A 23161-nucleotide genomic window follows, 5' to 3' on the forward strand; every position below is an offset into this window, starting at 1 on the left:
TCACTAGTTCTAGAGCAGATAGACTACTATGGGTTATAAGACAAAGATTATTGCAAATACAACCGCCAATTTCCCCAGGGAACCACTGAGATTCAGGGAATCCCGCAGTTCTGGTGACAACGTACCCTCAATATTGCATTGAGCCATGTTGAGAAAGTTCAGTCTCATGAGATGAGCTGTAGCAAGTCTTTCATTCACACAGGCCAAAAATGTTCAATATAGTGCCCTGACCTTATGACAACCAAAACGGCTTGTTAGAGTCTCCTGATAACCCATCTGACAGACACACACCCGGCAGACAAGGTAAACACCCTCAAGCTATGATCCTGAGTCTACAGAGGAGTGCACATGCGTAGTCACCGCTACATTCAGTGTTTAGGACTTGCAGACAGTGCTTGGCTATCTCCGTTAATCCCCCCATAAAGTGAATAAGTCACAGAAGACTTTGAGACCCCATTCTTCTTATCGATTGAGGACCCAGCAGTTCTCACTTCAATGAGGACACATTTATCACCCCAATGACCCTGAGAATTAGGTCACAGCAATGCTTTCAGCCAGCTCAAAAATGCACTAGAGAGCAACACTCCACGCCAGCGAGAGGGCAGGGAGCTGCGCAGAGAACGGCTCTAAAGGCTTCATTTACGCCAAGTCAGTGTAGCACCCCGAGGGCTCGGCTGCTACAGGGGTATTGCACCTCAGTCCAGAGGTGTGATATTCCACTCCCGGGTAAGGATGGAGTGTGGACTAGGGCTCAGTAAGCTGCATGCACCACACACACCCCATTTCCGAGGGACAGCTCAACGGTGCTCCCACTAGACAGAAGTGCAGGCACGACAGCATCTGTCCCTGGCTGGAGTGGGGAGGGGGAGGAAAACCCAGTGGTGTAGGAGCAGATAGGGGTGGGTCTCTGGGCATAGGTAGGAGCCCATTGGTTGCTAGTCACCTGGGCTCGGGTGTCAGAAGGAGGTATATAAGGTGGGCACCATCTTAGAACACAGTTCAGTGCAGTCCAGTTCAGTTCAGTGGAGACAGTCTGAGGAGAAGACGGGAAGCAGAGCCCCTGCATGGGCTCTGCTCTGCAGGCAGGCCTTGTCAGGAGGCTGGAGCCTGAGAGAGAGAGAGAGAGAAGGAAGAGAAAGGAAAGTAGGAAAGGAACTGGAACAGAGGAGAAAGGAAGCAAGGAACACAGAGAAAGGCCCAGAGACACGAAGGCAGAAGGAACCCCATATGCCCAGGAGATACAGGGTGAAGGGTTGGCAGAGCAGGGTACCGGAACCCGAATTGGTGGAGGCGACTAATCCTCAGCCAAAACCGGAGGTTGTGACCACATCTTGGTGCGACCCCTCACTACATCCACCAGAAAGGCATACCGCATAGGGTCAGGGAAACCGGGAGAGGTTTCGCCAACAGAAGGCCCGAGGAAGCTGGACAAAGGTGGGTCACTAGTGGGGACGGCCAGTAGAAAGGAAGAGAGGGGAGCTCTGAACCACACTCTGGAATTGCCTGGGAGTTGACCGAGTCCCTCACCTGGTGGACGCAGCACGGCTCAGGTGGTCCCTCATGTGCACAAGGGACCAGAATCACAACCGTGAGTAAAGCTTTGGAAACTGCAATTACAAGTCTCTGTGTTTCATCGCAGCACCAGCACCATCAGTACTGGGACGCTCACACCATCACTCCCATCATCTACTCTAGCTGCCCTGAGGCAATACTTCTCCCGTGGGGAGTTATCCCATACTCGGCTGCGCAAACAACATCAGCCTCAGCGGTCGGCAGCGCAGCGGCGGTCCCCACTGACCGCAATCCACGGGTGGCGTAGTCGGACAATTACAATACCAATAGACTGCCACTGGTTTGACCACCCTGGACACGGACCGGGTCACCGCCACACGGAGACTACAACCCCCAGCGATCCGGCTCCGGGTATCCCCCTGCACAGCACAGGCCCAGGGGGCGCGTCATCAGCACCCCACTGATCAGAAAGAGATGGCATATCCCAACACTGTGCCATCACTTTATAACCCTTTTTTGATCACTGCAGATCTAGAAAGCTCCTGTACAGGGGCAGATAAAATGATGATCCATAATTTGAATAATAGCCAAAGACACCGAGAAAAAGTGTAAGCAAGTTTAATGGGTTGTCCAGAAAAAAAAGGTACACCTCTTATCCTTCATTGTATCTCTCCACTGTTATGTGATGCAGATTTTTTTAAAGAAGGAAAAAATACTATTACAGTAACAACATTATGTATGAAATTTCCCCAAGTCTCTTTCAGATGCTGTAGAGGAAGACCGGAGTGTAAGTTTCCTGACGTTGCGGATTTGGAATCCTGCAACGAAAAGGTTGAAAGGTTGCAGCATTTCCTTAAAAAAAAATCTTCAGTAGCTATTTGTGGATGTGGACTACCCATGGGGAACATATTCTTAATATGTAGAAAATACAAATGTATGCATATATTTTAATTATCAAGGTTCCCAAGTCTGAAGATATCGACTCCGATCCTTGGCCCCCTTCTTGTTTGTTGGCATGTCATCAGTTGTGTGAAGAGGGCTGACTGAGCCGCTTTCTCTGCCTAGGCATTAGTTTTGACAGAAGGGGGCTGGCTTAACTACTGAAATAAGCAGCGAGCCAGCCCCCTCCTATATAGAACTGATGACATGAGAACAAAGGAAACTGCCCTGGAAGTGGGCCTAAGAGGAGCCAGGACAACTTACATAAACTTTGATATATCAAGAAGCTGACAACTTACAATTTCATAAGCATTTGAGTAATATATACAGATTTTATTTTTTTAGTGGACAACTCCTTTATACTTACACCACCCTACGTTACATATTAATTATAGGTGTCAGTAGAAGCCACAATTTTAGTAACAGTGGATCACAAGCCATAATTCTATATTAATGATGTAACCGCCGCTCTCTTTACATGGCACTACAGGTTCGTGCATATGAAGTATTTTTGTACCACCAGGCAATGCATTATTGGCTAACAATAGCCGGGCACCAGACGAGATGACCTGTACAGACCACACTGTTCTATCAGTCCTGCATGTCTGAGTCCTCAAAGAATCTGCTTTTCTCAAATATGAGAATAAGAGTCCTGGGCTCCAATCCAGGAGCAAGAGCAAATCAATGGCAGCCATGTTCCACCCAGAGGCCGATTCTAAACTTCCCACGGCCCTAAGATTGCTGCGGAGAAAGCTGGGTCAGCATGAGCGACAGCAGATCAAGTCTGAATAGATCCTTTATAACTACTTTATCTAAACAGCCTAGTGATTTAGAATACGGTCTACATACATGAGTGCATACATACAAAACATCAAGCTTGAAATGTCTGAAGGGGCTGCAATGAAATGTAGTTGTAAAACATGATGGCACACGGACGTAAGAAACAGACACACGGATGACACATGGATGGCACAAGGACGTAAGAAACAGACACACGGACGGCACATGGACGTAAGAAACAGACACACGGACGGCACACGGACGTAAGAAACAGACACACGGACGGCACACGGACGTAAGAAACAGACGGACGGCACACAGACGTAAGAAACAGACGGACGGCACACAGACGTAAGAAACAGACGGACGGCACACAGACGTAAGAAACAGACGGACGGCACACAGACGTAAGAAACAGACACACGGATGGCACACGGACGTAAGAAACAGACACACGGATGGCACACGGACGTAAGAAACAGACACACTGATGGCACACGGACGTAAGAAACAGACACACGGATGGCACACGGACGTAAGAAACAGACACACGGATGGCACACGGACGTAAGAAACAGACGGACGGCACACAGACGTAAGAAACAGACACACGGACAGCACACAGACGTAAGAAACAGACGGACGGCACACAGACGTAAGAAACAGACGGACGGCACACAGACGTAAGAAACAGACGGACGGCACACAGACGTAAGAAAGACACACGGATGGCACACTGACGTAAGAAACAGACACACGGATGGCACACGGACGTAAGAAACAGACACACGGATGGCACACGGACGTAAGAAAGACACACGGATGGCACACGGACGTAAGAAACAGACACACGGATGGCACACGGACGTAAGAAACAGACACACGGATGGCACACGAACGTAAGAAACAGACACACGGATGGCACACGAACGTAAGAAACAGACGGACGGCACACAGACGTAAGAAACAGACACACGGATGGCACACGGACGTAAGAAACAGACACACTGATGGCACACGGACGAAAGAAACAGACACACTGATGGCACACGGACGTAAGAAACAGACACACGGATGGCACACGGACGTAAGAAACAGACACACGGATGACACACGGACGTAAGAAACAGACGGACGGCACACAGACGTAAGAAACAGACACACGGATGACACACGGATGGCAAACGGACGTAAGAAACAGACACAAGGATGGCACACGGACGTAAGAAACACACGGATGACACACGGATGGCACACGAACGTAAGAAACAGACACACGGATGACACACGGACGTAAGAAACAGACACACGGATGGCACACGGACATAAACAGACACACTGATGGCACACGGACGTAAGAAACAGACACACTGATGGCACACGGACGTAAGAAACAGACACACTGATGGCACACGGACGTAAGAAACAGACACACGGATGACACACGGACGTAAGAAACAGACGGACGGCACACAGACGTAAGAAACAGACACACGGATGACACACGGATGGCACACGGACGTAAGAAACAGACACAAGGATGGCACACGGACGTAAGAAACAGACACACGGATGACACACGGATGGCACACGAACGTAAGAAACAGACACACGGATGACACACGGATGGCACACGGACGTAAGAAACAGACACAAGGATGGCACACGGACGTAAGAAACAGACACACGGATGACACAAGGATGGCACACGGACGTAAGAAACAGACACAAGGATGGCACACGGACGTAAGAAACAGACACAAGGATGGCACACGGACGTAAGAAACAGACACAAGGATGGCACACGGACGTAAGAAACAGACACACTGATGGCACACGGACGTAAGAAACAGACACACTGATGGCACACGGACGTAAGAAACAGACACACGGATGGCACACGGACGTAAGAAACAGACACACGGATGGCACACGGACGTAAGAAACAGACACACTGATGGCACATGGATTCAAATCAAATAAAAATTAGAAAAAAAAAAAGAGAGTTTTATGGATGAAACTTGGGAGATTTTTCATACGCCTGTCTGTAGGTGCCCTAAATGGTATACATACATACATACATACATACACACACATACACACAGGTGCATCTCACTAAATTAGAATATCATCAAAAAGTTACATTTATTTCAGTTCTTCAATACAAAAAGTGAAATTCATATTATATAGAGTCATTACAAATAGAGTGATCTATTTCAAGTGTTTATTTCTGTTAATGTTGATGATTATGGCTTACAGCCAATGAAATCACAAAAGTCATTATCTCAGTAAATTAGAATAATTAACAAAACACACTTGCAAAGGCTTCCTGAGCGTTTAAAAAGGTCCGTTATTCTGTTTCAGTAGGATTCACAATCATGGGGAAGACTGTCGACTTGACAGATGTCCAGAAGGCAGTTATTGACACACTACACAAGGAGGGTAAGCCACATAAGGTCATTGCTAATGAAGCTGGCTGTTCACAGAGTGCTGTATCCAAGCATATTAATGGAAAGTTGAGTGGAAGGAAAAAGTGTGGTAGAAAAAGGTGCACAAGCAACCGGGATAACCGCAGCCTTGAAAGAATTGTTAAGAAAAGGCCATTCAAAAATGTGGGAGATTCACAAGGAGTGGACTGCTGCTGGAGTCATTGCTTCAAGAACCACCACCACACAGACCTATCCAGGACATGGTCTGCAAGTGTCGCATTCCTTGTGCCAAGCCACTCATGACCAATAGACAATGCCAGAAGCGTCTTACCTGGGTCAAACAAAAAGACCTGGACTGTTGCTCAGTGGTCCAAGGTGTTGTTTTCAGATGACAGTAAATTTTGCATTTCATTTGGAAATCAAGGTCCCAGTGTCTGGAGAAAGAGTGGAGAAGCCACAATCCAAGCTGCTTGAGGTCTAGTGTGAAGTTTCCACAATCAGTGATGGTTTGGGGAGCCATGACATCTGCTGGTGTAGGTCCACTGTGTTTTATCAAGACCAAAGTCAGCGCAGCCGTCTACTAGGAAATTTTAGAGCACTTCATGCTTCCCTCTGACGACAAGCTTTTTGGAGATGGAAATTTCATTCTCCAGCAGGACTTGGCACCTGTCCACACTGCCAAAAGTACCAATACCTGGTATAAAAACAACAGTATCACTGTGCTTGATTGGCCAGCAAACTCGCCTGACCTTAACCCCATAGAGAATCTATTATAGAGAATCTATGGGGTATTGTCAAGAGGAAGATGAGAGACACCAGACTCAACAATGCAGACGAGATGAAGGCTGCTATCAAAGCCACCTGGGCTTCCATAACACCTCAGCAGTGCCACAGGCTGATCGCCTCCATGCCACGCCACATTGATGCAGTAATTGATGCAAAAGGAGCCCCGACCAAGTATTGAGGGCATTTACTGAACATACATTTCAGTAGGCCAACATTTCGGATTTTAAAAACATTTTTCCAGCTGTTGTTATAAAGTATTCTAATTTACTGAGATAATGACTTTTGTGTCTTCATTGGCTGTAAGCCATAATCATCAACATTAATAAACACTTGAAATAGATCACTCTGTTTGTAAAGACTGTATATAATATAGGAGTTTCACTTTTTGTATTGAAGAACTGAAATAAATTAACATTTTGATGATATTCTAATTTTGTGAGAAGCACCTGTGCGTATATATGTGTGTGTATTTATATTTAGTCCATTGTTACATGACAGCAAACTGCAGAATACACAGCAGCACAAGGAGTAAAGACTCCATGTATCCACCCTGCTTAGTTACACCCCTGAACTAGTTTCATTACAGGGTGCTCAGAGAATTAGCACATCCTATGAGATTTGGCAGGTCTGAAGACATTAACCTCTTAATTACTCTAACAGCTGTGAGAACTATGTGGCTATGACACAGCAGAATATGTTATGTACCCACTACCTGGTTCTGTATTATAACATGGCAAAAGCAAAAAGCAGGCCATTCTGCTGATACTGAATGTGGATATGACAGCAGAGCTCTATTTGGCACGTTACCATATATACTGTAGTTGCAGCCCAAGTGCCCAGTATTAAAACAATGCTTTGCATTTAAGGGTTTGCCCGGTCTATGCAGAGTCTGCAGTCCCTCTATGTGACAGCAGACTACTGGAATCATGACAGTGTGCACATGGCCCTCTATTCCCTGTGCGAGTGAGTGGTCATGTGCCAACTAGTCTCATCCTGCTTCTCACAACAGAAAAGAATTGAAAGAAGCTGGATGAGACTAGTAGGCATGTGACCGCCCACTTCTATGGGGCATACAGGGGAGTCGTTACAGTGTACGAATCAGCAGTCTTCAATCACAGAAGGGCTGCAGACTTGGCTTCCTAAATCAGGCAACCGCTATAAACTGCATTTGCATCTAAGTGAAAATCAGATCTAGAGCTTCAGCTGATGAACAAAGTGTTAAATAACTAGATTCTGGTGTCCAACCGCAGTGAAAAGCTCATTAGACCCCTTTTATAGCCACAGAGGAGATCCAGCTTGATAGAACCCATTTTCAGCCATTACCTGTATCACTTGAGATTGGCACTCCTTGAATAAGACACTTTACTGCTGTTGCCCACTTTTCAGCAATTACTTGGTTCTCGTCATAATTTGAATCCTCGTCCACTCTAAATGTACGCACCAACCTTTGGCGGGTACGTGCTGAGCCCATTGCAACTTTCTTCTTCTTCAATGGATATGAATAGATGGAAAAATAGGCATAAATATCACCGGAGCCACGACTGCGCATGGTATGACATCCCACCATGTCAAGAATGGGTAGTACTGTACGCTGGTCATCCTCAGGTTTAGGAACCAGTCTCTGGATGTGGAGGCCTGTAGGTGTCAGACTAAGTGCATAGCGAATACCTTTGGATGGGTAGACCCCAAATTCTCCATGGAGAAGGGTCTCAGATGACTGCTTGTAATCCTTCGACATTTTACGTGGGCGGTATGTGGTCCAACAGTGCGGATTCAATCATACAGTCATGTAAGGAAAGCAGAACAAGTACATAAAACTCAGACTGGTACTGCATAAAGGCAGAGGACGACCGTCACAGCCACAAGCGTGTGCTACAAATCCTGGTAACCATTATATTTTAACTATAAATTTTGCCTGTGATGCTGCCTATGTAAAAAAGGACTAAGGCAGCTTAGAAAAATACCACCCTAGGCCTTCAATGTAATCCAGAGCTTTAAAGTGTGGAGAGTCCATTCAGGTGAAATTCTGTGGAAAAAAAAAAAAAAAACATAAAAAAAGCATGTAAATACACAGTGACTAAAATATCAGCTTATCCACAGAGTACATGAATAAAAAAGGGGCATAGAAAGTAAGCAAAATTAAACACCTCAATAAAGAAGTCGTCTCATCAAAAAAGTTATTTAATAACCAGTCCTAATTATCCATGTAGTGATGTGTAAATGTATTAAAAGACTTACCAATTGCAGTCTTCCCCAGTCTACAGCGCAGCTCCGGTCCACTAGACAGACTAGCAGGATCACATGGGTTTAAGTCACTTTCTCATTGTAAGTCTATGCAGCCTCGTGCCGAGTCTCAGAGTAAGGGCCGGGCACATGACCGTTTTTCTCGTAAGAGTGCTTTCCGTGGTGTTTAAAGAGAGCACTTGTACCTATGATTCTATGGCGCTGTGCATTGGTCTGATTTTTTCCTTGGACTGAGTGGTCTACTGAAAAAAACGGAGGCATGTCCGATTTTGATTCGAGTGTCTGATCAAAATCGCCAATGCAAGTCTGTGGGTCCGTGAAAGAAATCAGACCGCACTCGGATGACAGAGTACGGTCCAATTTTAAAGGACGGACAGAAAGGAGAAGCTGGAGAAACTATTTTTTTTTTGTTTCTCTCCACTTCCATGAATAAGTGATGCCACCCTGATCAGAATAATTGGACCGTTGGGCGCATGTCCTGAACGCCGATGACTGCTTAAGTCAGTAGCTCCGTGTATAAGCTCCTGTACCTTGGCTAGAAGCGGTGTTTACCCAACCCAAGCGACCCAGACGATCACAGATATGAAGATGGCCAGAGGGAGAACAAGAAAGAGGGGCTCCCTGGCCAAACTGACAGAATTTTTCCCTCAGAATACTAACCGCACATCCCCGCCACAGTAAAGCGCACCATTTTCTCCTGCTCGCTCACAGTCGACTCCTCTGTTCAGTCCAGTGGGGAACAAGGCACAGACAGAGTCAGCTGTTGCTCTGGTCATTAAAGTGATTATGTAAGACATGCTCAACTTGCTCCGACCCTTGTTGAAGTCGGACATTAAAGCAGCAATTGGTGAGTTAAGGCAGGGAACAGAATCTCCGGGGGAATGGCAAGGATCACAGAGTCCAAGATGTCTGAGTACGTGGTCTGTGCAGTTGAGAAAGACATGCTGTCACGAGTGTATCAGGTTTGACAGACAGCCGTTCTGGATCCGGCTGTAGAAGGTCACTGCGCTTGGCTTTGAAGATGCCTTCTTGATCCTTTCATCTCTGTAGTGTAGCGGTATCCTTGTCTCGCTAGGACTCAGCAGTGATCTCCACCTTCTGCTGCTAAATGACACACCCTTGCTTGATATTTAAAAACACTCAGTGTCTCCAGAGAGTTGCCGGTGATAGAACTATTTTCCTATGCTCAGGCCTGGAGTGCTAGCAGTCTGCTAGTTTTTTCTTGGTGGATTGTTGTCGTCTTCTCTCTAGTATCTTCTCAAAGCTAAGTGTATCCCCTTGTCTGTTTTCCTTGTTTGTCTTTAGTTTCAGTGGGGGGTGACTAGTGCTCACCCCTTACCCTCCCTACCTAGGGCCTAGCTCTAGGGTCAGTTAGGGATTAGGTATCCTGCTCAGCAATAGGTGCGGAACCTATTTAGGGATGGTAGGGGAGTCAGGGTGTTGTAAGATCTGCCTAGGGGTCTCCACTCTCCCTTTCCCTAGTTGTTGGGCTTCCCTCCTTTTCCTATGGTCATACACTTGATCCTTCCTTTACCTAGTGTGCAAAAGCTAAAAAAACAAATTATGGGAACTTGATCATAGATCTGGTTGGAACAATGTCCAGATTAGGGGCATCCCAGAGACTGTAGATTAATAAGACTTTGGTCCCTTTTTTCATAAACTTTTGCAAACGATTATGCCTAAGATGGATAACCTAGATGTAACGGTGGATCGTAGTAGTCACAGAGTACCTAAACCAAGAGGGCTAAATCCAGCATTCCCAAGAGATACCCTTGCCATATTTTAAGATAAAAAAAGCATCCTTCTTGCGTAACGTGAGGCACAAGCTGGAGTTTCCTGATCTAGATCAAAGGATAATTGTTTATCTAGATCCGAGGCCACTCTGGCCAGGTGTCATGAATTTGCCACACTCACTATAGTGCTTCGGGATGCCAACATCCCTTACAAGTGGGGTTTCCCAGTTAAGCTGGTGGTGAATAAAGATGGCATGCCGCATGTCTGCAACTTTCCGGCTCAAGCAGTGGAGCTGCTAAAAAATTGGGACATGCGAACGGAGTCACTTAATTTGAACAAAACAAGTCCTGACGCCCAAAAGAAAATATCCCCAGACTGGTCTACTTGACTTCTTGGTCGGGTTGGCTATGCTCTATGTAGGAGTCTGAGGTTCACTCTCCACGGTCAAATTTTCCAGATATTTTTGGACCGAATTGCTGGTAGAATTCTAGCCTGTTGACCAGCCTTCTGCTGTGCGAGTCCTTAGGGATTTGTCGCACTAATTTGCTTATGTTCTTATTTTATATTCTAGGTCTATGTGTATGTCTATTATGTCTAATTCTATGTAGAATTAAGAGAGGATTGCTAAAGAATGTTTACATATTTGGTGTTACAATCATGAAAATGAAAGATTATACTTATTTTTCTACAAGGCACATGGCATACTCTTATTTTTAGTAGACAATGCAGCTTTAAATGTGCGTGCATTCAGAGATGGGCTCCATCACATGGTCCGATCATGCCTGTGTTCCTCGAAGTATGGGAAAAATACTCATCTCCCCTAGTAACATCTTGGCGCATGCATACTTATTGAACACCACACAAAACACACACAACATTGAGGAGGATCTAAAGGTTTTTTTTTTAAATTAATGAGAGTGAAATGGTGTCAGATGAAACTATGGTCAGCACATAAGGCATATATTAGAGGAGTATTTCTGTAGATGGCTGCTTCAGCTAAAAGGAAAATAGAAGGTGAGATTTAAGCCATACTAGCCCAGATTTTCTAGTTGGAAAAATCCATAAAACCCATTTCTCCTAAGAACAAGCTTCCTCATTGGCTCTGAATAAATTACGCTCTTTATTATTGCTTTACTCTATACATATGAAAAGAATATGAAAAAATGCAAAGCTAAAGTTCCATGCTATAGGAGACCGAGTGGGAGCTTTATTGGCTTGTAGAGTCAAAAAAATTAAAGCAAAGTCTAAAATAGTATATCTGGGTGATCAACAGGGGGATGGAGCGTCTAATCCCATAGAGATTGCTAATGCATTTGCTGATTATTATTCAAAACTATGTAACATTAACACAGACTCTACTACACCCCAACCAAACGATATATACAGGCTTCTAGAAACAATTAACCTTCCTAAGGTCAAGGAGGATCAGTTGCAATGGTTGAATAGTCCCTTCTCCACTAATAACCATTAATCCCAAGAAGCCTCAGGTCCAGACGGATTCCCAAATGAGTATTCTGAAACTTTCTTACTGCAAATATCTCCCTACCTCCTTAGACTCTTCTCTTACTGGCAAAATAAAGGGACATTTTTCCTCAACTAATCTAGAAGCCACAATAACCACTACCAAAAACAGGTAAAACACCCACCAAGCCTGAAAACTTTAGACCAATTTCATTACTCAATTGTGACTTCAAAATATATTCTAAATTACTGGCTCAAAGACTTAGCTCTCCAGATGAGGTGGAATTCATTGCAGGTAGACAGGCTAGAGAAGTACAAGAAGCATGACTGACTTACTATACATAGCTGAGAAATCCGGGGTCCCCAGTGTACTCATTGCCCTGGATGACGAAAAAGCTTCTGATAGGGTGAATTGGGGATACCTGGATGCAGTTTTCTCCAAATTTGAGCTATCCTATCCAGTTTTATTAAACAAGTAGTTATGGCTTTGTATACTAATCCCAGGGCCAGAGTCCTGGCATCTGGATTCTTGTCTTCTCCTTTCAAAATTAACAGTACTCAGCAGGGGTGCCCATTATCACCGGTGATATCCGCTGCTGTGATAAAATAGAAAGTATTCAAGCTGGTAAATGTTCACATCCTATAGGTCTGTATGCTGATGATGTAATTATGTCATGTTCTGATCCGGGGAGATCGCTCCCTGCCCTTCTGTCCATTCTCTCAACGCTACTAAATGTGTTATATTCCCAATAGGTTGTCCAGATCGATTAATAGAACAGTTAAAATCTAAACTTTTCTTTACATGGGTGGAGAAAAGCAATAAGTATCTAGGTACAAACCCAACTACCCCTTCTGATGAGTTAGCAAAATATAATATTACGGAACGGATCCCCTCACTTAAACCAGAGATGGATAGGATGGGCAAACTAGAACCATCATGGATAGCCAAAATCCACACTTCTAAGATGCTGTTCTTACCTAATATGCTATATGTTCTTAGATGCATTCTCCTATATATATAGCCAAAACTTGTCTACTTACCGTAATTTACAATCTATGCTTTCACAATTTATATGGGCCAATAAAAGTCCAAGAATAGCTAAAAAAAAAAAAGTTATACCATAAGATGGAAGACGGAGGAATGGGGATACCCAACATCGTACTCTGTAATAAGGCTTACTTAGTGGAAGCAATAAGGGAACGGTGGGAATCAGATTCTGACCACAAATGGGTTCAGTGAGAAAGCCTTTACTAAAAGGTAATCCACCAGATATTTATTGGAGGCTGAATATCTAAAACTACATTTCCACTTTCACATACTTCCCTCCATGCAAACGACTCTTTATACAGTCTTGCACAAAAGCTTTGTCATCCTTGAAATTGTTCCAGAAAAATAAGTATTTCTCCCAGAAAATTACTGCAATTACACAGGTTGTGTTATACACATGAGTATTTCCTTTGTGTGTATTGGAACAATAGAAAAATAGAGAAAAAAAAGGCAATTTGGACAGAATTTTACAGAAAACACCAAAAATGCAGGGCTGTGGAGTCAGTAAGCCAAACCTCCGACTCCGACATTACCATGACACCGACTCCCTCATACATGGCTGATGCTTAAGTGATCAATTTACTGTAGCACAGACTCATCTCAGCTAAAAGTCTAGACCCTTAGATCAGGAATAGGAAATTTCATAGCTTTCCCAAATTCTTCTGAAAAAAATATTCCCCACAAACGGCATTGAACTACTGTACCCAATTTATTATATATTTTAGGAATTGGAGTCGGTCCATTTTATATCGACTCCAACAAAATGGACACCGACTCCACAGCCCTGCAAAAATGGGCTGGACAAAATTGTTGGCGCCTTTCCAAAATTGTCTTCTGATAGTGGCTGTGGCAGGGTGCTACACATCCGCTTCCTATTCAAATCAATAGCAGGTAGGGTGTGCTGAAGACGGAGCAGCTCTGCAAGTGAGCATTTCGGGCGGGCGTCGACACTGAGAACAGCTGATCGGCGTAGGTGCCGGGTGTCGGACCCCGATCAATCAGACATTGATGACCTATCCCAAGGATCAATGGGACTGGAGCAGCACAAGAAGATGGAGAAGATCATGATTGGGAAGTATTAATACACTTACACACCTTTACATTAGGATGGACTGTGAAATACTCACTTCATCAACCACAGTCTCTATACTTTCTGCTGCAGAAATGATGTCCTGACGCAGGGACATGTGAGGCTGCAGCCAATCACTGGCTTAGGCGGGTGATCACTTTGGCCACCGTTCAATTAAGCAGCATTTGTTGCGTGCCAAAAGGAATTAGCAAAAAGTAGCGGCGTTGGTGGAGTATGGGTGTGTGCAACAAGGTAAGTATTGGATGCAGACATTTCTGAATCAAAAACATGTTTTTGCATGTGATTTTGATGCATTTTTTTTTTCAGTCATTAAGAGAGTCGACATGCTGTGGAAGTGAAACGGCTTCAAATCTGCAAGGAAAAAGTAAGCAACAAGTGCATGTGATTTCAGATATCTCCTTCACTTTCTGGGGACAGTAAAATGCTGCATTTTCGATGCAAAAACATCACTTTTGGTTTGCCTTTTCTAAGCTTTTATTTAAAAAAAATAAATAAAATGAGTAAATGGACACCTTTTAATATAATCAGTAAGTAACCGATGTGGCGGTTCCAGCCCCAGGGGACATTTCTTCCAAGATCAAATGTGGACAATTTATTAGCGAAATAATCCTGAAAATCCCATGTCCGTACTGTGTAATTAACCTTCAGCCTTCATTTTATGGCGTTGGCGCTCAGGTAACATGACACAGAATAAACTGTTAATTGCAAGATAACAGAGGAATTATTGATAATGATCATTAAGATCAAAGTCTAATAACAGCACATTCTGTACTGAAAAGGTGGCTCAGGCCTGAATGTAAAGGGCAAAACACAATGTAACATGTCTACCTGATCAGACTATTACAGGGGTATTCTCAAGGTTGGACGTTATCCCCTATCTAAAATACAGGACAACTTCCCGATCACTGGGGGTTCCACCACTGGGACTCCCACCGATCCTGAGAACCATGGCTGTAAAGAGCTCCATGTGAATGGAGCGATGGTCGACCATGTGCACGGCCGGACAATTTATTCTTATGGTGGTGCTGAAGACCAGATAACGCAACACTCGGCCATCTCCAGTGGTCTTATGAAAGATGAATGAAGCAGCAGTGCGCCTGATCGGGTACATGGGGCTCTTCACAGCTCCAGCACTCGGGATCGGTGGAGGTCCCAGCGATCAGGAAATTATCCCCCATCACTGACAGCTCAGAACTTCTAAATGTGAGAACACCCTTCTCACTTTAAGTCATAAAGTGAAAGAAATGCACATAGGTACTCCCTGTCTTATGACAGGCCACGTCTACTAATGACATCGCTCTTTTGTAGGGTGATTATATTCTGAGACTCTGGCCAGTGGAACATCTCCAGGAAATATCAAGCAAACACATAGAAAACCACGGTGCAGTGTAGAAAAGCCTTTTCACACAACTGATTGCAAGCCTAAATGTATATACCAGGCCACTCACAACAGAGGGAGCTGGTCAGACGTGTGACTAATGTTCTCATGATGACTCAGTGCTGAAATCACAGTAACCTACTGTCACACCAGGATGAAGACGGGGCAAAAGCATAGTCAGCGTATGGCATTCGCCAACAAAGAACGTGATTGTTGCACAAGGTGTAGACCCGAATACACTACAAAGAGGAACCTGCGGAAATCATCAAGACCCAGACAGGGAAGCACCGAGTCACAAGACCTCTGTGCAGCACTAGGAGCAGGGACTCAATATCACAAAAGTTTATTCCTGAACAGATTTTCGAAAAACACATTTATCAATCACTCAACATACCAGAGGTTCTCCAGCCACAATGTGACGTCTGCTGAAGACGGAGATATTCCTACCAAGATATTGTCACTAACTCAATATAGAGGCAGTGCAACATTAAGGACAGGTGAGGAGCCGGGCTACAGTCAGCCGCTGCCACCTCTCAGATTAGGGGTCAGACAGCAGGTCCATGGCAGTCTGCTTCAGACTACAGCGGTCTCGCTCCAGACGGGACCAAAGAGCAGAGAAGTCCAGATGTGAGCAAGTTACAGCAAGCAGATTTTACATGGGGCAAAATGTAATAATCCTGAAAAATTAGCAGGACCACCCCCCCCATCCTGTACTGGAGCAGTGAAGTCATCACCTGTGTACAAAGAACAACCATAATCATCAACATTAACAGAAATAAACACTTGAAATAGATCACTGTGTGTAATGACTCTATATAATATGGGAGTTTCACTATTTGTATTGAAGAACTGAAATAAATTACCGTAACTGTTTGATGATATTCTAATTTAGTGAGATGAGAGAGAGATAAATAAGATTATGCATGGCTGTTGTATGGCCACATCATAAAGTCAATGGGATATAGTCCACACTGTCCCCGTCCCCTGCAGCGGCCCGTACCGCACCGTCCCCGTCCCCTGCAGCCGCCCGTCCGCACCGTCCCCTGCAGCCGCCCGTCCGCACCGTCCCCGTCCCCTGCAGCAGCCCGTCCGCACTGTCCCCGTCCCTTGCAGCAGCCCGTCCGCACTGTCCCCGTCCCCTGCAGCAGCCCGTCCGCACTGTCCCCGTCCCCTGCAGCCGCCCGTCCGCACTGTCCCCGTCCCCACTGTCCCAGTCCCCTGCAGCCGCCCGTCCTCACTGTCCCCGTCCCCTGCAGCCGCCCGTCCTCACTGTCCCCGTCCCCTGCAGCCGCCCGTCCACACTGTCCCCGTCCCCTGCAGCCGCCCGTCCACACTGTCCCCGTCCCCTGCAGCCGCCCGTCCACACTGTCCCCTGCAGCCGCCCGTCCGCACTGTCCCCGTCCCCTGCAGCCGCCCGTCCTCACTGTCCCCGTCCCCTGCAGCAGCCCGTCCGCACTGTCCCCGTCCCCTGCAGCCGCCCGTCCGCACTGTCCCCGTCCCCTGCAGCCGCCCGTCCGCACTGTCCCCGTCCCCTGCAGCCGCCCGTCCGCACTGTCCCCGTCCCCTGCAGCCGCCCGTCCGCACTGTCCCCGTCCCCTGCAGCCGCCCGTCCGCACTGTCCCCGTCCCCTGCAGCCGCCCGTCCGCACTGTCCCCGTCCCCTGCAGCCGCCCGTCCGCACTGTCCCCGTCCCCTGCAGCCGCCCGTCCGCACTGTCCCCGTCCCCTGCAGCCGCCCGTCCGCACTGTCCCCGTCCCCTGCAGCCGCCCGTCCTCACTGTCCCCGTCCCCTGCAGCCGCCCGTCCTCACTGTCCCCGTCCCCTGCAGCAGCCCGTCCGCACTGTCCCCGTCCCCTGCAGCCGCCCGTCCGCACTGTCCCCGTCCCCTGCAGCCGCCCGTCCGCACTGTCCCCGTCCCCTGCAGCCGCCCGTCCGCACTGTCCCCGTCCCCTGCAGCCGCCCGTCCGCACTGTCCCCGTCCCCTGCAGCCGCCCGTCCGCACTGTCCCCGTCCCCTGCAGCCGCCCGTCCGCACTGTCCCCGTCCCCTGCAGCCGCCCGTCCGCACTGTCCCCGTCCCCTGCAGCCGCCCGTCCGCACTGTCCCCGTCCCCTGCAGCCGCCCGTCCGCACTGTCCCCGTCCCCTGCAGCCGCCCGTCCGCACTGTCCCCGTCCCCTGCAGCCGCCCGTCCGCACTGTCCCCGTCCCCTGCAGCCGCCCGTCCGCACTGTCCCCGTCCCCTGCAGCCGCCCGTCCGCACTGTCCCCGTCCCCTGCAGCCGCCCGTCCGCACTGTCCCCGTCCCCTGCAGCCGCCCGTCCGCACTGTCCCCGTCCCCTGCAGCCGCCCGTCCGCACTGTCCCCGTCCCCTGCAGCCGCCCGTCCGCACTGTCCCCGTCCCCTGCAGCCGCCCGTCCGCACTGTCCCCGTCCCCTGCAGCCGCCCGTCCGCACTGTCCCCGTCCCCTGCAGCCGCCCGTCCGCACTGTCCCCGTCCCCTGCAGCCGCCCGTCCTCACTGTCCCCGTCCCCTGCAGCCGCCCGTCCTCACTGTCCCCGTCCCCTGCAGCCGCCCGTCCGCGCTGTCCCCGTCCCCTGCAGCCGCCCGTCCTCACTGTCCCCGTCCCCTGCAGCAGCCCGTCCTCACTGTCCCCGTCCCCTGCAGCCGCCCGTCCTCACTGTCCCCGTCCCCTGCAGCCGCCCGTCCACACTGTCCCCGTCCCCTGCAGCCGCCCGTCCGCGCTGTCCCCGTCCCCTGCAGCCGCCCGTCCTCACTGTCCCCGTCCCCTGCAGCAGCCCGTCCTCACTGTCCCCGTCCCCTGCAGCCGCCCGTCCTCACTGTCCCCGTCCCCTGCAGCCGCCCGTCCACACTGTCCCCGTCCCCTGCAGCCGCCCGTCCTCACTGTCCCCGTCCCCTGCAGCCGTCCGTCAGCACTGTCCCCGTCCCCTGCAGCCGCCCGTCCTCACTGTCCCCGTCCCCTGCAGCAGCCCGTCCGCACTGTCCCCGTCCCCTGCAGCCGCCCGTCCTCACTGTCCCCGTCCCCTGCAGCCGCCCGTCCTCACTGTCCCCGTCCCCTGCAGCCGCCCGTCCGCACTGTCCCCGTCCCCTGCAGCCGCCCGTCCGCACTGTCCCCGTCCCCTGCAGCCGCCCGTCCGCACTGTCCCCGTCCCCTGCAGCAGCCCGTCCGCACTGTCCCCGTCCCCTGCAGCCGCCCGTCCGCACTGTCCCCGTCCCCTGCAGCCGCCCGTCCGCACTGTCCCCGTCCCCTGCAGCCGCCCGTCCTCACTGTCCCCGTCCCCTGCAACCGCCCGTCCTCACTGTCCCCGTCCCCTGCAACCGCCCGTCCGCACTGTCCCCGTCCCCTGCAGCCGCCCGTCCGCACTGTCCCCGTCCCCTGCAGCCGCCCGTCCGCACTGTCCCCGTCCCCTGCAGCAGCCCGTCCGCACTGTCCCCGTCCCCTGCAGCCGCCCGTCCGCACTGTCCCCGTCCCCTGCAGCCGCCCGTCCTCACTGTCCCCGTCCCCTGCAGCCGCCCGTCCTCACTGTCCCCGTCCCTTGCAGCCGCCCGTCCGCACTGTCCCCGTCCCCTGCAGCCGCCCGTCCTCACTGTCCCCGTCCCCTGCAGCAGCCCGTCCGCACTGTCCCCGTCCCCTGCAGCAGCCCGTCCGCACTGTCCCCGTCCCCTGCAGCCGCCCGTCCGCACTGTCCCCGTCCCCTGCAGCCGCCCGTCCGCACTGTCCCCGTCCCCTGCAGCAGCCCGTCCGCACTGTCCCCGTCCCCTGCAGCAGCCCGTCCGCACTGTCCCCGTCCCCTGCAGCAGCCCGTCCGCACTGTCCCCGTCCCCTGCAGCCGACTGTCCCCGTCCCCTGCAGCCGCCCGTCCGCACTGTCCCCGTCCCCTGCAGCCGCCCGTCCGCACTGTCCCCGTCCCCTGCAGCCGCCCGTCCGCACTGTCCCCTGCAGCCGCCCGTCCGACTGTCCCCGTCCCCTGCAGCCGCCCGTCCGCACTGTCCCCGTCCCCTGCAGCCGCCCGTCCGCACTGTCCCCGTCCCCTGCAGCCGCCCGTCCGCACTGTCCCCGTCCCCTGCAGCAGCCCGTCCGACTGTCCCCGTCCCCTGCAGCCGCCCGTCCGCACTGTCCCCGTCCCCTGCAGCAGCCCGTCCGCACTGTCCCCGTCCGCACTGTCCCCGTCCCCTGCAGCAGCCCGTCCGCACCGTCCCCTGCAGCCGCCCGTCCGCACTGTCCCCGTCCCCTGCAGCCGCCCGTCCCCGTCCCCTGCAGCAGCCCGTCCGCACTGTCCCCGTCCCCTGCAGCCGACTGTCCCCGTCCCCTGCAGCCGACTGTCCCCGTCCCCTGCAGCCGCCCGTCCGCACTGTCCCCGTCCCCTGCAGCCGCCCGTCCGCACTGTCCCCGTCCCCTGCAGCCGCCCGTCCGCACTGTCCCCGTCCCCTGCAGCCGCCCGTCCGACTGTCCCCTGCAGCCGCCCGTCCGCACTGTCCCCGTCCCCTGCAGCCGCCCGTCCGCACTGTCCCCGTCCCCTGCAGCAGCCCGTCCGCACTGTCCCCGTCCCCTGCAGCAGCCCGTCCGACTGTCCCCGTCCCCTGCAGCCGCCCGTCCTCACTGTCCCCGTCCCCTGCAGCAGCCCGTCCGCACTGTCCCCGTCCCCTGCAGCCGCCCGTCCGCACTGTCCCCGTCCCCTGCAGCCGCCCGTCCGCACTGTCCCCGTCCCCTGCAGCCGCCCGTCCTCACTGTCCCCGTCCCCTGCAGCAGCCCGTCCTCACTGTCCCCGTCCCCTGCAGCCGCCCGTCCTCACTGTCCCCGTCCCCTGCAGCCGCCCGTCCTCACTGTCCCCGTCCCCTGCAGCCGCCCGTCCTTACTGTCCCCGTCCCCTGCAGCCGCCCGTCCTCACTGTCCCCGTCCCCTGCAGCCGCCCGTCCTCACTGTCCCCGTCCCCTGCAGCCGCCCGTCCGCACTGTCCCCGTCCCCTGCAGCAGCCCGTCCGCACTGTCCCCGTCCCCTGCAGCCGACTGTCCCCGTCCCCTGCAGCAGCCCGTCCGCACTGTCCCCGTCCCCTGCAGCAGCCCGTCCGCACTGTGCCCGTCCCCTGCAGCAGCCCGTCCTCACTGTCCCCGTCCCCTGCAGCAGCCCGTCCGCACTGTCCCCGTCCCCTGCAGCAGCCCGTCCTCACTGTCCCCGTCCCCTGCAGCCGCCCGTCCGCACTGTCCCCGTCCCCTGCAGCAGCCCGTCCGCACTGTCCCCGTCCCCTGCAGCCGACTGTCCCCGTCCCCTGCAGCAGCCCCTCCGCACTGTGCCCGTCCCCTGCAGCAGCCCGTCCTCACTGTCCCCGTCCCCTGCAGCAGCCCGTCCTCACTGTCCCCGTCCCCTGCAGCTGCCCGTCCTCACTGTCCCCGTCCCCTGCAGCCGCCCGTCCTCACTGTCCCCGTCCCCTGCAGCCGCCCGTCCTCACTGTCCCCGTCCCCTGCAGCTGCCCGTCCTCACTGTCCCCGTCCCCTGCAGCTGCCCGTCCTCACTGTCCCCGTCCCCTGCAGCCGCCCGTCCTCACTGTCCCCGTCCCCTGCAGCCGCCCGTCCGCACTGTCCCCGTCCCCTGCAGCCGCCCGTCCTCACTGTCCCCGTCCCCTGCAGCAGCCCGTCCGCACTGTCCCCGTCCCCTGCAGCAGCCCGTCCTCACTGTCCCCGTCCCCTGCAGCCGTCCGTCCTCACTGTCCCCGTCCCCTGCAGCCGCCCGTCCTCACTGTCCCCGTCCCCTGCAGCAGCCCGTCCGCACTGTCCCCGTCCCCTGCAGCAGCCCGTCCGACTGTCCCCGTCCCCTGCAGCAGCCCGTCCTCACTGTCCCCGTCCCCTGCAGCAGCCCGTCCTCACTGTCCCCGTCCCCTGCAGCCGCCCGTCCACAATGTACTCACCCTCAGCACTGTAGACGGCTCAGGACTTCAGGACAGACAGAACTGTCCGTGACACGCAGAGAATTACACGCGTGTGATTGAGCACAATGCCCCCAGTGTCCGGCTCCTTCTCCTCTGGCTCCCACTACTTTGACTCAGCTGCTACTAAAACAGGAAGTGGTAAGAGGAGCAGAACTCTTCGGAGAGGGCGGAGCCAGTGATGACGTCACTGTCATGTGACCGGAGGGTTTGCGGCGCTCTCTGTATCTACATGCGTTTGCGGTGTGTGTTCGGGGGTCGGTACCGGCAGCTGGTCTGCGGTGATAAGCCGTATTGTACCAGTCAGCTGGTTGTTGTGGGACTTATAGTGCAGCTGGGGCACACTGCTGACTGTATGGGACTGTATCACCAAGGACGTGTGCGGCTTGTAGTCCATAATACCCGCAGCGTGTGAATGTGCTGTAGAAGTGATAAGCATGAGGCAGTACTGGAGGATCAGTACAGGAGGACTAGTACAGGGGGCTCTGGAGGAAATACATTTACATCATTATTTCCTGACCTCCGGTACAGTAAAGAGATTTTCCTAAAAGCACTGAGATCTGAGAAAACTCCTGGAAGTAATCCCCCCTCCCTGGTGGTGACCCCCTGTGTGTGGTGATCCCCCCTGGATAATGCTGTGCTGTAACCATTGTGGAATGGATCATCCCCTCCCAGGACCGAGTATACGGAGCGCGCAGCACAGGCCTGCAGCCCCCAATAATGACCATGGGCCGCAGGAAACCTCACAGTGCTGCTCACCATTATTGGCACCCCTTATTTTTCCATAGACTGTACAGTATCTTCAAAAATAAATGGAAATGTACCAAAGTTATATCCTCAGGAATTATTAATTAGTGGTCCAAAGTAATACAACAATAAAACATTGTTTTTCTGCCTCCATGTTGCTGACGCGCCCCCTGAGCCGTGGGGTACTCGGTGCCAGGCCGGTCGTTGCTAGGGGAGATGTCACAGTGGCGGTGACCTGGTCCGTGACCCAGGGCGGTCAATCCAAAGGGGGCTATTTACAGGGGATTTATAGTTTGTAAGTTGTTGCGGTGTAGTGCAGGGGGTGACGGCACAGCAATAACTTCAGTTCCTCAGATTGCACTGTCCAGCATACAGCCTCCCACGTCGCTCTGCGTTCACCAGGCAGGGGTTCAGCAAACTCCCAGGTGTTTCAAGAGTGCCTGACAGGACCCCGTTCTATATGCCCATCTCAGCCATCTTCCTGCGCTGGCCCTCACCCTTCTTGCCCTGCGCCTCGCCAAACAGTGTCCCAAGCCGGTATCCTCGGATCTTTCTGGGCAACCTGCTGTTCCCTGGATCCTACGTGGTTATCTTTTTGTTGACTTTAGTGTGGATGTGGCAACTGCACCCTGAAAGTACAGGAGCCTCCGGTTTCTAGTTGAACTTGGTAATTCTCACTAGTTAGGGGCCGGTCCCCTCTGCGGCTTGATGCCTCCACTGCCTGGCAGATTCGGGCGTACAGGTGGCCTCCAGCACTGCCCGTACCCCTGGGATCCCTTCTTCGTTCCTGGAGCCTTTCTCCTGCTCCTCTCCTCCTCAGTCTATCCTGGGCCTCTCTGGCTAGGCCCTCCTCCTCCTGAGCAGAGCTCCTGCAGAGCTCTTGCTCCCACTACTTCTCCTCTCAAACTGCCTTGTAGTTCTAATATGGTTCCCTCTTTTCTATCACTTCTAACAAGTGCTCCCCTGATCTACGTCCTCCACCCACACCCACTACATGGTTCTCCCTACTTTGGTTCCCCCCCACTCCAACCAGGGTCAGGGCTCAGCAGGAAACGTGACACATCTTGCCCCTCCAGCTGG

At 51.9% G+C, this 23161-nt stretch overlaps 1 protein-coding gene across 1 annotated transcript in view; it reads right to left on the reverse strand.

Annotated features, from left to right (window-relative positions):
• Positions 1–21489, reverse strand: part of SPHK2 (sphingosine kinase 2) — a 46064-nt gene extending 24575 nt beyond the window's left edge. Inside the window, exons 1-2 of the mRNA XM_073656250.1 lie at positions 21317–21489; positions 7770–8472 (exon numbers count right to left, since the gene is read on the reverse strand). Of these exons, the coding sequence (XP_073512351.1) occupies positions 7770–8184 (415 nt within the window). The 5' untranslated portion in view covers positions 8185–8472; positions 21317–21489. The remainder of the gene's footprint in view (positions 1–7769; positions 8473–21316) is intronic.
• Positions 21490–23161: the final 1672 nt, after the last annotated feature.

This window comes from Phyllobates terribilis, unplaced genomic scaffold (genome assembly GCF_046119375.1).
Source record: "Phyllobates terribilis strain yellow unplaced genomic scaffold, ASM4611937v1 Scaffold_12__6_contigs__length_324123572, whole genome shotgun sequence".
NCBI classification, from domain to species: domain Eukaryota; kingdom Metazoa; phylum Chordata; class Amphibia; order Anura; family Dendrobatidae; genus Phyllobates; species Phyllobates terribilis.